The 13,636-nt window shown below is 54.6% G+C and overlaps 2 protein-coding genes across 10 annotated transcripts; both read right to left on the bottom strand.

The window, feature by feature from the left end:
* Window positions 1–102: 102 nt before the first annotated feature.
* Window positions 103–5,728, bottom strand: LOC114040352 (kelch-like ECH-associated protein 1). 2 transcript variants are annotated; one of them, XM_027858435.1, is made up of 6 exons: window positions 5,652–5,728; window positions 3,451–4,127; window positions 2,390–3,075; window positions 1,717–1,922; window positions 1,122–1,298; window positions 103–847 (listed from the first exon to the last, which is right to left on the bottom strand). In XM_027858435.1, exons 2-6 carry the CDS (start codon window positions 4,084–4,086, stop codon window positions 681–683), a joined length of 1,872 nt encoding a protein of 623 aa, XP_027714236.1. In that variant the 5' UTR covers window positions 4,087–4,127; window positions 5,652–5,728; the 3' UTR covers window positions 103–680. The 2 variants fall into 2 exon arrangements, with proteins under 2 accessions (XP_027714236.1, XP_027714237.1); XM_027858436.1 differs by lacking the exon at window positions 5,652–5,728 and adding an exon at window positions 4,752–4,960.
* Window positions 5,729–7,698: 1,970 nt separating this feature from the next.
* On the bottom strand, window positions 7,699–12,135 carry LOC114040354 (sphingosine 1-phosphate receptor 5-like). Of its 8 annotated transcripts, none has more exons than XM_027858441.1 (3): window positions 11,663–11,819; window positions 9,498–9,639; window positions 7,699–9,119 (listed from the first exon to the last, which is right to left on the bottom strand). In XM_027858441.1, exon 3 carries the CDS (start codon window positions 8,978–8,980, stop codon window positions 7,799–7,801), a length of 1,182 nt encoding a protein of 393 aa, XP_027714242.1. In that variant the 5' UTR covers window positions 8,981–9,119; window positions 9,498–9,639; window positions 11,663–11,819; the 3' UTR covers window positions 7,699–7,798. The 8 variants fall into 8 exon arrangements, with proteins under 8 accessions (XP_027714242.1, XP_027714239.1, XP_027714240.1 ...); XM_027858438.1 differs by lacking the exon at window positions 11,663–11,819 and adding an exon at window positions 10,790–10,868; XM_027858439.1 differs by lacking the exon at window positions 11,663–11,819 and adding an exon at window positions 10,790–10,868 and having other exon boundaries at window positions 7,699–9,116.
* Window positions 12,136–13,636: the final 1,501 nt, after the last annotated feature.

Genomic DNA, 13,636 nt, shown 5'->3' with positions numbered 1-13,636 from the left:
AGAACCCTAGATTTTAATCTAACAGTCATGTTTCTAACTTGGGGGTACTTCTAGGTCCCAGCCTGCCTATTTTGCCCACATCTGAAGAGCAGGGGAACTTCCTTGAAAACACTAGTCAGTCTGATCTTTATTTCAGTTTGAAAGTTACAAGGGAGCTTACCATAGTAACTGTAGAGAGCCTGGAGATAATCTAGCCCAAGATTTCTATGTACAAGCCCACCCACCCCCAGTGTTCATGCCAGCATTCTGGCACCAAACCCTTCTTGCTCAGCACAGAATCTTCAGGAATGAAGACAGCTGGATTCCGTGGCTGTTTCCTGGGTCCTACTCCCACCTCCAAGGGAGAGTGGTAGCTGGTGCTGGCCTCCCTCCTAGAAGCAGTTCCATTCTGCAGGCAGGCCCTCTCCTATAGAGGCACTGGATGCCAGTGCCCCACTCCTAAGAATCCTCCCTTAACCAAACTCCTCCTAAGCCAGTGAGTCCCTGGCAACACATTTTTCTAAAGTTCTCAGGGCCAAACTGGCAAAATCAAAGGTTCCTGTGATGGCTTCTTCTGCTTTGTTATTTTAACACTGACTTATTATTCCAGCCTCTGGTCTTGGAAATAACTTTTTTGCTTTGTTTTTCATTTTCATACAAAAACCCCAACCTGACAATTTTGCCAAAGAGATAAAAGTCTTTTAACAGGTGCAGTTCTGTTGGTCAATCTGCTTTCGACAAGGCTCCATGGTCACAGCTACCCCCACCCCGCTGCGGCCAGAGGTCATATGTGTCACCTCACTCCATGTGTCTGTGGCTGGGTCATAGCATTCCACGCTGTCCAGAAAGGTGTGTCCATCATATCCACCTGCAAGGGGGACAATATAGTACATATCTGCATCAAGCTGGGGAAGAGGGGAGGGAGAGAGGCTGGCATATTAGATCACCACAGCTCATCTTCTTACTTTCTTTCTCCCCCTCCCTCCCTGCCCAGTCCCTACTGGGCTACAAGTAAACAAAGCAGATGGGGAAGGGTCAGAGCAAGGAAAGGCTGTGCTATTCCCTAATGACTCTTAGGGGACCATGTTTATCAGCTATGTGAGGTGTCCCTCCCCTCCGGGTTAAGACTCCTGCCACTTTACCAAGGACATAGATCTTTCCCTGGTGTACAGTGACCCCAAGCGCACTCCGTCGATGTTTCATGGGGGCCACAAAAGTCCAGGTCTCTGTTTCCACGTCATATCTTTCCATACTGTTTAACTGGTCAGTGCCATCATAGCCGCCTGTAGCATAGATGCAGTTGTTCAGAGCACAGACCCCTGCATAACAAACAGACAGGTGGGTGACTCCTAGAATGGAAAACCTGATTCCCTCAGAATCCATGGTCCTCCTGCTTGAAGTCCTCTCCTTACCTTATAGGGTTAGACAGAACCTGGGAATGGAGGGAACTAGTCTACTTGTCTGAGGGTCAAGGTTGACCCCCTCTAAGGACTTAACTCTGTCCCTCCTGTGAGGGAGGCAGAGAAGCAACCTGATTGGACAGTCCATGTCTTGCTCATCTCCGCGTACCCCAGCATGTCTGCAGAAGCAAGTCTTGCTCCTGGGAGGCCATAGCCTTGCCAGACACATGGTAAAGTACACAATAAATATTTCCTGAATGAAATAGTAAGGTCCCTGAGAGGAGCAGAACGATCAGTCTATTGCTCCAGTCTCCCCTCTGACCCAATCCTTGCCCACCTGCCCCACTTCGGATGGTGTTCATAGGTGCGATCATCTGCCACTCATTCCTCTCTGGGTAGTAGCACTCGGCAGAATTGAGGCGGTTTGTCCCATCAAAGCCACCAACTGCATAGAGTAGGCGATTCAGGACAGCCACTCCCACCCCGATTCTTTGTGTCAGCATGGGTGCTACTAAGTGCCATTCATCCCGTTCTGGCTCGTACCTGCAAGGGAAGCAAGGACACAGGATGGATATCAACTAAATCTGTCCTTGCAGATGAGGATGGGAAAGGGGTGAATGAAGGGGCCTAGGTTAAAGTCCCTATTGAACTGGGCCAGAAGGCTGGCAGTGCCCTCTTCTTGCTTTGGTCACTCTAGCACTGGTCTCCTAAAGCAAGATGGACTAAATTGTAAGGTAAATTGATTGTAAATTTCCTCAGGACCTAAATTTTCCCTCCTACTAGGAGAAATGAGCAGGGAATGGGCTTATTTCATGAACACTCACTAAATATGAAATAATAATGAATTACCCTGTTCCCACTATTGCTCAGATACTGATGACTGTTGCCCTCTCAGATGCTTCTCAGGTGGTCTCTGCTGTCCTCAAGTGCCAACTAACCTTTTAGGGCCTAGTCTCCCAAATCTATCTTAACAGGAGCTACTCTGAGTTTATTCTTTTCCCAACACTCACCTCTCCACACTATTGTGGTGAATGCAGCCATGGGAGCCCCCAACCGCATAGATGAGGCCATCGATGACACCAACACCAATACGATTCCGGGGCACACTCATGGGTGCACAGGGGGACCACTGATTAGTCATAGGATTGTAGCAGTCAAGGGCATTGGAATCTGTGTTGCCATCTGGGGAATTGTTTCTTCCCCCCACAGCATACAGCAGGCCACCCACCACACAGCCTGCTAGGCCACTTCGGGGCACCTGTAGGTCTGCAAGGCGGAGCCAAGTGCCATCACAAGGGTTATAGGCCTCCAGGTAACTCAGTGATTGGCGGAAGTAGCCTCCTGCTGTGTAGATGAGCTGGCCCACCTTGGGTGCCCGGCAGGGCATCACCTGGGTGGGCTTGTGCAGGGTGAGATCCTGAAAGATCTTAACCAGGTAGTCCTTACAACGTGAATCTGACTGGAGGATCTCACATTTCTGCAGCTGCATTTGCAGGAAGTGGGGAGTGAGGGAATGGCAACGGACAGCACGAAGAAGGGCCTGAATGTAGAAGCGTCGATGCTCGCAGTCATATTTGACCCAATTGATGCAGGCATGGAAGACCTCGGACTCACAGCGCACGTTGAGATCGTCCCGGCTGATAAGTGTAACCAGCTGGCAGTGGGACAGGTTAAAGAATTCCTCCTGCTTTGCTACCTGGTAGGGGGGATGAGAGGTAGTGGGGGCAAGGAGGTTCTCCACTGAAGTCCAAAGTGACACCCTCCCATCCTCCTGGGATTTGACTACCGGTCAGGAGCTGTGTACTTCCAGGGACCACCCCGAGTGGAGACACAGGGAAACAGAATGCCCCCAGCTCCTCCCCAAAGCTCAGGGAGTACTATTAAACAAATGAACAAGTACAAGTAGCAGCCAGACTCCATCAGACTATGCTTTCTCACTCTGACCCTATACATCTCAACCAGAGGTGTGATGTGTTCTTAGGCACAGGACTAGCGTTTTGTCCAGAAAGTGAATCATTCACTACCACTACCACCCCCTAACTCACAGGCCACCAAACATATACACACTTACCTCCCCAAAGTGCATATAGATGTACTCCCGGGCACGCTGATGGAGTTCAGCACAGCCAATTTGCTCAGCAAAGTTGGCAATGCCAATGGCATTGCTGGGGTCCAGCTGCTGCACCAAAAAGTCACTGCAGGCCCGTACTACACTGTCAATCTGGTACATGACAGCTCCATTCATCAAATGCAGCACACATTTCTCCCCCATGGAGATGGAGGCAGTGTAGGCAAATTCTATGAGTCGTTCCATCACCGTGGGGTGGATGCCCTCAATAGAGACCACTTCCATGCCCTGCTCCCGCAACCCATTGGTGAACATGGCCTTGAAAACTGGGCTGGAGGAGGCGAGTACCACCTTGTGAGCCATAAATTGGGCAGTAAGCTTATTCTCGTATTTGACCTCCAGAGTCACATCACATAGCTGCTGGCTGAGCCGAAGCTCATTCATGATGCCAAAGGCCTGTTTGGTGTGGTCCTCTAAGGTATAGCTGAAGGTCCGGTTGCCATGCTGGGAGGGTGTCACCTCCGCCTTGCACTCCGTGGCATACATCACCGCATAGCCGGCCCCCCCAGGGCGTTTGGATAGAAGGGGGAGAGAATGGGCACGGGGAACACCCCTGCTATGCCCGGACACTGGCTTCATCAGCCTCTAGACAAACACTGCCACCGCCTGGAATCACGTACCTGGGAGTGAGGGTGAGGGGATGGTGATCAGGCCCCAGATGCCAATCCTGGTGGGGAGAACCCACTCCTCCATGGGCTTCCTTCTCTCTCCTGGGGGAACTACAAATTCTCCTTTGCTAAGAAGACTATCCCAAGGGATAGCAGCCCAGCCTCCCCCCACCCTAGGTGCTCAGAGTGCCAGCCCAAAAATGAGCCCTATCAATGTCAGCTGGCACTCCACGTAGCAAGCCTACCCGGGGTGGAGCTTCCTTCAAATGAAATAACCTGTGTTTGCAAAACTTTAAAGAGCTATATAAGTACTAATAATAATTATATTCCCCAGCCAGACCACTCCCGGTTGAGGCCTCTCTAGTCTGGGTCTGAGCCTTGAAAGGACCTCAGAAGTCATCCAGTTCAACCCCCTCATTTTAAAGATGAAGAAGTTGAGGATATGAGAAGTTAAGTGACTTTGCACAGGTGGTAAGAGATGGAATTCAAAACCAGTTCCTGTGACTCCAAATTCAGTGCTCCAAGTGCAAAAAGCAGATGGTCCCAGACAGATATTACAGTTATACTAAATATCTGAGTTACTGTTCTGTTTAAATAGCAGACACCCACATCCCTACCGGGTGCCCCCCAAATTACCTAATTTGTATGACACTCCATTCCATGGCTATGTCTGGGGCCCCTTAAGTAAAAATCCCTGTCTTCCAGCTCCTGTCCTGCTATTTCAGGGCAGAGGGGGCTCCCTCTGCCCCCCTGCTTTGTGTCATCCGTGGCCCAGCCCTGGGAGGAAGGCAGTGCTGGACTCCGGGTGGGGAAGCCCCGGCTTGCAGACGGTCGGGACAGCTTCCTAGCTACGTGACGTCGGGGCTCGCGCTCCCTCCCTTCCCGAGCCTCCCCATCCCCCCCCCCCCTTCCCGGGCCGCTGGGAGGCTAGAAGCGGACAAAGCCCGGGAGGCCGCACAAATGTCAGATGTGCGGGACTACGGCGGCCGGGGCCAGGACAGGAACCGGCCCGAGGCCCGGGGCTGTGGCCGCACAATGGCTGCGCACCTACTTCCTGCCCCTGCCCGGCCTGCACGCTACGGGCTCTGCGGGCCCTGGGGCCGTCGGGGTAGGACCCTGGCCCGTCCAGCGCCGGGCCGCCGGGCCCCAGAACCCGCCCTCTGAAGGGGGGAGGCCGGCGCGGGCGGGGAAGGCTGGGACCCCCGGGGAAACAAAGCGGCACCGGCCCGGGGAGGGGGGCCGGACCACCCCGCGGCAGGCGCGCCCCTCTTTCCGCACCCGCTTTGGCCTGCGCCGCCAGGCGGGCTCCGGGCTGCAGAGAGGGGCCCAGGCTCCCCACCCCGAGCCCCCCACAGCGGCCTTCCCCCCGGCCCGGAGCCAGAGCCCGAACCCGGGCCGGCAGCGGGGCCTCGAGCTCCCCAGAACGCCGCAGCCGCTCCCCGACCCCAGTTCGGGGCACCTCTTCCGCCGACCGCGGACTCCTGCGGCCCAGTGGGCCCGAGCTCCAGCGGCGGCGACAGCGGCCGCCTTACTCACCCAGCCATGGCCGCACTCCTGCTCCTCCTCCGCCGCCTCCGCCTCCCGGGCTCGGGCGCCTCCATCGCGGCGCGCGGGGGGGGGAAGGGGGGAGCGGTGGAAGGGAGAAGGGGGGGGAGGAGAGGGGGGCGGGGCGAGGGGAGGATAAAGTCATCATGACTAAGCAGACCGCGCGCCCCGGCCTTGTCAAAATAAGAGTCCCTTGATCCACCACCCGGCTTTTGGCCAACCGGCTCGCCAACAACCGGGTCCTCCAGCCAGCGCAGGGAGGAGGGGGAAGGGTGACACGCTTGGCATCGCTTCCCGAGAAAGAATAGGCAGGCAGGGCTGGGTGTGGGGAGGGAGCCCTGTTCCCACCTCTTTCCCCTCCCAAAGTGCGAAGGAAAGAGCGGAGAGCGGAGCTACTTCGTGCGCCCGGCGGCAGAGGCGGGGCATGGGGGGGGGGCCTGAGGCCCTGAAGTCGGGCTCCCCTGGGCCACCTTCCCGCCCTTGGTGGCTAGCCTCTCCCGGAAGCCCTGGGCCTGATGCGACCTCGGCTCGGGCTTCATGGGCCTTTGGTCGCAGGACTCACCACAAGCTCACGGGAACGTCTGACTTTGCCTCTTGGACCGACACCAGGGGCCCAGCTTGTCGGTGACTCACCAGCCCTGCCCCAGAACGAGGCCTTGTGCCTGGCAAACCCGCTGCTTCCAGTGCCTAGCCTGCCCCTCCTTCCAGGCTGTCGCAGCTAGGCTCAGCTTCACTTGACCCCCTCTCCTGCGGCCGGCTGAAGCCAGGCCTTTGCCTTTCCTAGGCCGGGTAGAGAGTGATCGAGGAGCCCAGAGCACGTGCTGTTCTGCCACTGCCGCCGAGGCACCTGTCCGCACTCACCGAGACCTGAACTTTTGGAGAAAAACGGCAGTTCCACCCCGCCCTCATCCCCCAAACACACCTAGGAGGGAGGGAGAAAGAGGAGAAGGAGAGGGCGACTCCTTTCCCTGCCCAGCGGGTGCCTCCAGCTCCTGCCCAGACGGGCGTGGCGGGGATGTCCCTGACTAGGGGTCAGAGTCCCCCGGCGCAGGGCGTCTGTCTTTCTATTCCCTCCCTCTTCGAAGCCTCCCTCTGCATCTCTGATAGGAAGTGTATTGAAGACTTGGGAACCAAAGGATCCATGGGACGCTGCTGGCTTGGGAACGGAAAGGATAGGTGTGGTTAACGGCCTCCTTGAAAGCACTAACCTGGCTGGGGGCGCGGCAGGACCACTGTAAATCCGAGGGTCTAAATCTGAGCGGCATTAGAGGAAGATCCCAGGGTCCCAAAGCATTAAAAGGGGCCACTTGAAATTAAAGGAAGGAATTTCAGCTAACTCAGGGTCAGAGACGTACATGGGATAGGTCTTGAAATAACTAAAACTTGGAATTCAGGGAGAGGTTGAGACCCGCGCCAAGATGCAACTAGAATTCTCCTCGCAGATCTCTGGGTTTCCTGTCCCCTTAACAAAGCTACCTAGGTCCTCTGCAGTTCCGGGGGCCACCGGGAGGTGGAGGCACGCCGACATAGTCGGCTAGGGCAGCGAAGTGTAGATCAGATTTAGGACAGGAGACCCCAAGCTCAGAGCTATGCAATCACTTCTCGATCTGCTGCACCCCCCCAATTCCCTCTTCCACGCCGCCCCGAGCGGGCCACCCCGGGGTCAAGAAAGCTGCATCTCAGAAGGGTAGGAGACTGATTGCGGTAAAGCTCTTAGGTCTTATTTTATGGAAAAAATAAGAGCAACACTTGGATTCAGGTTAAGGTATGCACAAGGTCATCCAGGGATGAGATGGAGCAGCACAGAGATTTTCCCATAAGCCCTAACACCAGCAAAGAGATTGGGTCTTTGGCAAGGGCTCCTCCCCTTTCTTGCTTGTGTAGGCAGCTAATTCGGGATCCCGTGCAGTGAAGGAAAACAACCGGGTTAACACTAACGACTCTGGGTTTTCCTAATGGGGACTTCAAAATTCCAGCCCAGGGTTTCCTCGAGGTCTCGGTGCCCGAGGTGTGTCCGCTCCCCGATATTCAGATGTTCTAATACAAATTACTTTATTTATTTTTAAAACAACAACAAAAACAACCAATAATCTGAAAATAGTGCAGGAGGAGAGGACTGGGTCCTGGAGAATAAAGTGTCAGTCTGTGGTCTTCTGCACCGAGGTCTTAACTGGAGTGCGCGTGGGCGTGGCGTTGCTTGTGGAGACGCTGGTGTCCAACCCTTCTGGTCGGTTCGAGGAGCGCTCCGACTTGCTGGTGCTGCACTCCAGGATAGGCGGTAGCCGGAGGCGCACGCTGGCCGCACCCTCACTACCACCTGGTCCTGAGCGCAGGGGCCTATAGCAGCAGCAGCAGCACCGGTAACAGCAGAAGAGGCGCAGGAGCGCACGGCGCAGGTCCCGGTTAGTAAGCGTGTAGATGATGGGATTGAGCAGTGAGTTGGCCATAGCTAGCCCTAGGAAGTAGTCCGCCTGCAGGAGTACTGGGCAGGCTCGAGCGGGGCATGCTACATCCAGCAGCAGCAGCAAGAAGAGTGGTCCCCAACACACGATGAACGCCAGCAGTACCACGGTAACCGTGCGCAACAACGCCAAAGACTTGGGCAGGCGGCGGGACCCTCCCGATGCAGTCCGAAGCTGCAACTTCTTTGCGTTGGCACGCACCAGATAATAGATGCGGACATAGAGCGCAAAGATAGCCACAAGGATGACTAGGAAGGCAAGCACGCAGAAAAGCACATAGGGCTTGGCATAGAGGGGAAGCACTGTAGAGCACTGGGCCAAGCGGCCTAGGCAGTTCCAGCCGAGGCTAGGAAGAAGTCCAAGCAGCAGGGACGCCAGCCACGCGGCTCCCGCCAGCAGCAGTGTGCGGCCCCGCCGGTGTATGGGCGCCGGCCGACGGCTTGCCATGGTCAGGTGTCGCTCCAGTGCTATGGCTAGCAGGCTGAGCACTGAGGCAGCCAGCGTCACGAAGACACCGCCCTCGCGGGCGAACCAGAGAGCGGGCGACAGGTGCAAGGTGCGGGCCCCAGACAACAGGATGTTGACCGTGTAGGCGGCGCCGGCCAGCAGGTCGGAGAGGGTCAAGCTGCCCAAAAGCAGGTACATGGGCGCGTGGAACTTCTTGTGGCGGCAGAGGACTAGCAGAACCGCCAAGTTCTCCAGGACGATGAGGCCACACACTGCCAGGAAGACTGCAGCATCTGCGCGCAAGCCCCCGCGTGGATCGTAGCGTGCCCCGTTCAGTTTGCCGGTGTAGTTGTAGTGCAGTGCGATCACCTCATTCCCCAGCACAGCCTGGAGCGCCGGAGGCGGCTCCATGGTGGCCTAATTCCCCACCTCCTCCTCGTGGTTCTTTGCCTCTTGAGGCGCTTCACCGATGGGTGGCTACATCACCATACTGGGCACTGGGAAAGAAACCGTTCAGAAGCCCGAGGCTCGGGGCTGGGTCCCAGTCCTGCTGCAGAAGGAAGAGGACCTAGTCAGTGGCAGAGTCCTCCCCAGGGCCTCTAGAGATTCCAGCTCCCCAGGGTCCCTCTTCCTTCCACCCTTTCCCTTCTCCTCAGTTTCCTGAGCCCTGAGGGTTATGGCAACTTCCTCCGGAAAGCCTTTGGAGTAGCAGGATCGAGAGGCAGCTTCTCACCCTTTCCCCATTCTGGGAACCCAGCCAGCCCAGAAAAGAGACCGAATGAACTGCCTGTGCCCGGCAGGGATAGGGTCCGAGATGCCCTTGGGGTCATTGTACCCCACTCTGGGGCAGAAGCGGTGCAGCTGTCCCTAGAGCTAGGCTAGAGTGAGGAGGCTGAAGGGATGAGTGGGCTTAGCCCTTGGCAAAGACCTCGAAGACAGCTCCAGAAATGATGAGGAACAGCGGGGGAGGTTCCAGGGAGGGGATGAGTTGTGACCTCCGGGCCAGGAACCAGGCAGGCACCGGAGCTGGGCCAAACCAGTGGGGCGGGAGACAGATGGTCCCAGAACTCCTAGACACGCACAAACACAAAAGCCACACACACAAGTTGAGTTGCACAGGCAGGCACAGATCCACAGACATAATGCAATTACACATACACAAATGAGGAGACACGCAAATCCACGGAGGCTTAGCGTTACACGTGTGGACAGCTACAGATTCACAGATACACAACAGTCTCAGAATCACTGGATTTCAGAGTTGGAAAGGACGTTACAGACCATCTAAATCAACCCTTAACTGAAGTAGGATCCCCCCTACTCCACCCCAGCATCCCATCCAGCCTCCAGACTTAAACACAAAAGGAGAATCACAGGCAAACAGAGGCACAGCTCAGAATTCACAGAATACACAGTATATTCACAGAATTATACAGGTTACACAGTCACAAATCTAAAAATTCATAGAGCTTGCTGCTGATGGAAGAAATCTGGGTTTCTGAAACGACTCCCTGGGCTGGGAGCTCGAGCTATTGCTAGAGCTGGGGCAGGAAATGTTGCAGAGAACTTCGGTGTCCACTGGCCTCCCTGGACCAACCTACGGCGAAACCTGCGGCTCTGCAGGAGAGGGATGAGAGAGGCTTGCAAGTGGGGGAATTCTTACACTACCCCTGTTTCTCTCTCCACACTTCTACCACTCTCCGTTCCCCTAAGCCGAGATAGCTGGGTTTTCCCTGAGCTGACACCGAGGTTTCTCTTTTTCGGAAATGCCAGGGAAGTCCCTGGAGAGGGGAGCTGGGGGCCTCGGTGAGGACTGGCACACCGGGCCGCTTTCTTCCTTGACCCTGTTCAAGGTAAGCGGGGAGAGGGGCTGTACAATGGTAGTCTTGTTCCAGGGATTCTGTGCCCTGGTGTAGGGCATCTGGAAGGTCTTCGGGACAGCAGCTGCTGTGGCTGGTGGACGAAACCCTCACAGCCATCTTTTGTGCAGCAACAACCCCAGTAGGCAGCCCTTGGTTTTGTGGCAGCTGCCGGCCAAGTGCGGTGAGAACTCAACCCGGGGTCCCGCCCGCTGCTTCCCTCCTCCAGTCGCACGCGCGTCGCATAGACCACAGGAGCACTTCAGGGCCGGGTGCTGAGCCGGCTCTAGAATCTCGAACCTAGATCCCACTACCCCGCCTCGCCTAGCCTGAGAGGGGGTCCCCAGCTTCCCGCACTTACCCTGCGGTTTAGGCTATAGCGAGCCGCGCTTTCCCGAGCCTACTGAAGCGCGTTTCTCCTCCAGAGTTGTGCCCGCATCGGGCTGGGCGGGGAGGAGCGAGGCCTGGGCGGGCTAGACTCAGACCTGGGTGCGGGCCAGGGGGCGGGGGCGGGGGCTGAGCTGTTCCCAGAGGGGGAGGCAGGATCCATCCCGGCTGCAGGACGGTTAGGGATCAACTGGCCTCCCTAGACCTGGTGGGATCTACTCCCACAACTGCTACCCTGCACTACCCGCGCCCCGGGGCCTATTCCAACGGATGCGTCCGGACTGGGACTGGCTCCAGAGAGGGAACACCAAGCGCAAAGCAATACATTTCATCCAGCACTAGCTGAGTGCCTACTGGCGGTCAGGAGCGCTGCGCTCAGGGGGGCCCTACATGCCCACTTTAATCTAGCCTAGGTCCCTTCGCTCAGTCAAATACACCTACACTGATGAACAGAATACATCTGGACTGAGGTGACGGCGTGGAGCGTAAAGTGAAGTGGCAAGGAGGCACCTAGCTCCAAGGGAACTTGCACATAGTAAACGCTTTTAATGAAAGCTTAATTAAGTGAACAAGGCAGAGAGGGGCAGACGAGGGCGAGACTTGAAGGACTGGAGTAACGATTGGAGAAAGGGAGTCAACAATAAGGAGAAGGAATCTCATTTCCCCGCCGGACACCGGCAGCCCCACCGCCCCAACCCTTCCCTCCAAGTATCCTCAGTGGCAGCCGATAGACACTAGAAGACCCCCCCCCCAAAAAAGAGGGATACACAGAAACAAAGAGGCGGACGAACACGGAGACAGAGTTGGAGAACTCTAGAGACACAGACTGGGACAAAGACATACTTACAGTCAGGCTCACAGTTACAGGATGGTCCTGTTTCTCAGGGCCAGGAAGCGGCTCCCCCTCAGCTCCCCTGGGGCTTGCTGGGCTGGGAAGATGGGCTTTAATTCCTGTGGGGACCTTTCCCCTAGTCAGCCAACTCTCTCCTCTGAGGCAGTCTGACTCTCACGAACTGTGCCGCCCCCTCCTGAAGGCCCGCCTGCTCTATGTCCGGAGGCCTCCCCTGCCTTTGAACCTCCCCTTCTGCTCCAACCAATTCCCTTAGCCTGACCCCCTCCTCCCTAACTCCCAGGCAGCACTCGACCCCTAACTCTGGTCCTGCTCCAGGGTTCAGGGACTGATATCTCAATCTAATCCAATCCATTCCAATCCAATCTGCATTTATAAAACGCTCATTATGTGCAAGGCAGTGTGCTAGGCTCAGATCTTTTCCTAACTGCTCCCACCTACCTTAGACTGAAGGGGTGGATGGGATGGCGTGAGCTGTGGCCGCCACCAAGGACAGTGCCCTTTGCCCTTCCTGAAAAATTGTGGCCAGCTGAAGAATAAGGGGTAGGAGGTGGAGTTTAAAACCAGAGTTCTGACGGTGAATGAAGATTTGTAAAGTGTTTCCATACATTATCTTTGATCCTCAAGCCTATGAGATAAGTAGTATGAGTAGCGGTATTATTCCCATTTTACATATGTGAAAATTGGGGCTCATGTAGATTAAGGGACTTGCCCCTGGTCACAGGTAAGAGCCATAAGCAAAATCTGAAGCTGGGCCTTACCTGACCTATCATGCTGCCTCTGAGAGATGGCCAATACCACAACCTCTAAGAGCTGAATAGAAGCTAAGGGGTCATTTAATCTAACTGGCCCAGAGCAGGAATCCCCTTGACAATATTAATCAATTGGGGCAGCTAGGTGGTGCAGTGGATTGAGCTCCGGCCTTGGAGTCAGGAGGACCTGAGTTCAAATTTGGTTTCGGACACTTGATACTTACTAACAAACAAAAAACAAAAAATAACGTTAATCAGTCAATCAACTATGTGTCAAGAACTGTGCTAAGTGATGGGGGGGCATAATGAATGAGTAAATGAGTGAGTGAATAAATGAGGGAATGAAGTTATTTGTTAAGAGCTTACTATGCTAAACAATGAGGATACAACTAGAAAAGTTTGACAGTCCCTCCCCTAAAAGAGCTTAAAGTCTAATTGGGGAGGCAAATATGTATACAGAATATATGTAAAATGAACACATTAGTTTGGAGAGAGATCACACTAGACCTGGAGGGAGGGGGATTGGTAAAGAGACAAGAAAAGATTTCACGAAGAATGTGATGCTTGATCTGAGTCTTAAAGGAAACCAGGAATTCTAGGAGGTAATGGTTGGAAGGCTTTGTGAGAGATCCAGTGCAAAAGAATAGTGATTGGCCAGTATGACTGTATTGCAGAGTGGCAGGAGGGGAGTAAAGTGTAAGAAGGTTACAAAGAGTTTTACATGTCAAAAAGAGGCATTTATATTTGATCCTAGGGAGTCATTGGGATTTGTGGAGTTGTGAGGTGATATGTGTTTTAGAAAAATCACTTTGGCGGCTATAAGGAGAATGGATTGGAGAGGGGAGAGATTTGAGGCAGGAAGACCAAGAGGAGGCCACTGATGTAGGTCAGGCATGGGGAGTAAGGGCCTGAACTAGCATTAGCATGGTGGTTGTGTGAGTAGAAAGGAGGGGTTTTGGTATGCAAGAGATATTGGGGAGATAGAAATGACAACCCTGACACATTCAGCTAGCCTTTTCTTGAAGACCTAAAGTGATGGGGAACTCAAAAACTCCCAAGGCAATCTGTTGGCTTGGAGACAATTCTAATGTTTAAAAATATTTTCTTGTGGAGGAGATGCCGAAGAGAGGGAAAGAATTTGAAACTCAAAATAATAAAAAAAGAATGTTAAAAAATAAACAATGAGATTTTAAAATAACCAAAAAGTAAAACTGGAAAA

This window comes from Vombatus ursinus, unplaced genomic scaffold (assembly GCF_900497805.2).
Source record: "Vombatus ursinus unplaced genomic scaffold, bare-nosed wombat genome assembly UNPS02012998.1, whole genome shotgun sequence".
Classification (NCBI taxonomy): domain Eukaryota; kingdom Metazoa; phylum Chordata; class Mammalia; order Diprotodontia; family Vombatidae; genus Vombatus; species Vombatus ursinus.
This window is presented reverse-complemented; position numbering and strand designations above follow the sequence as displayed.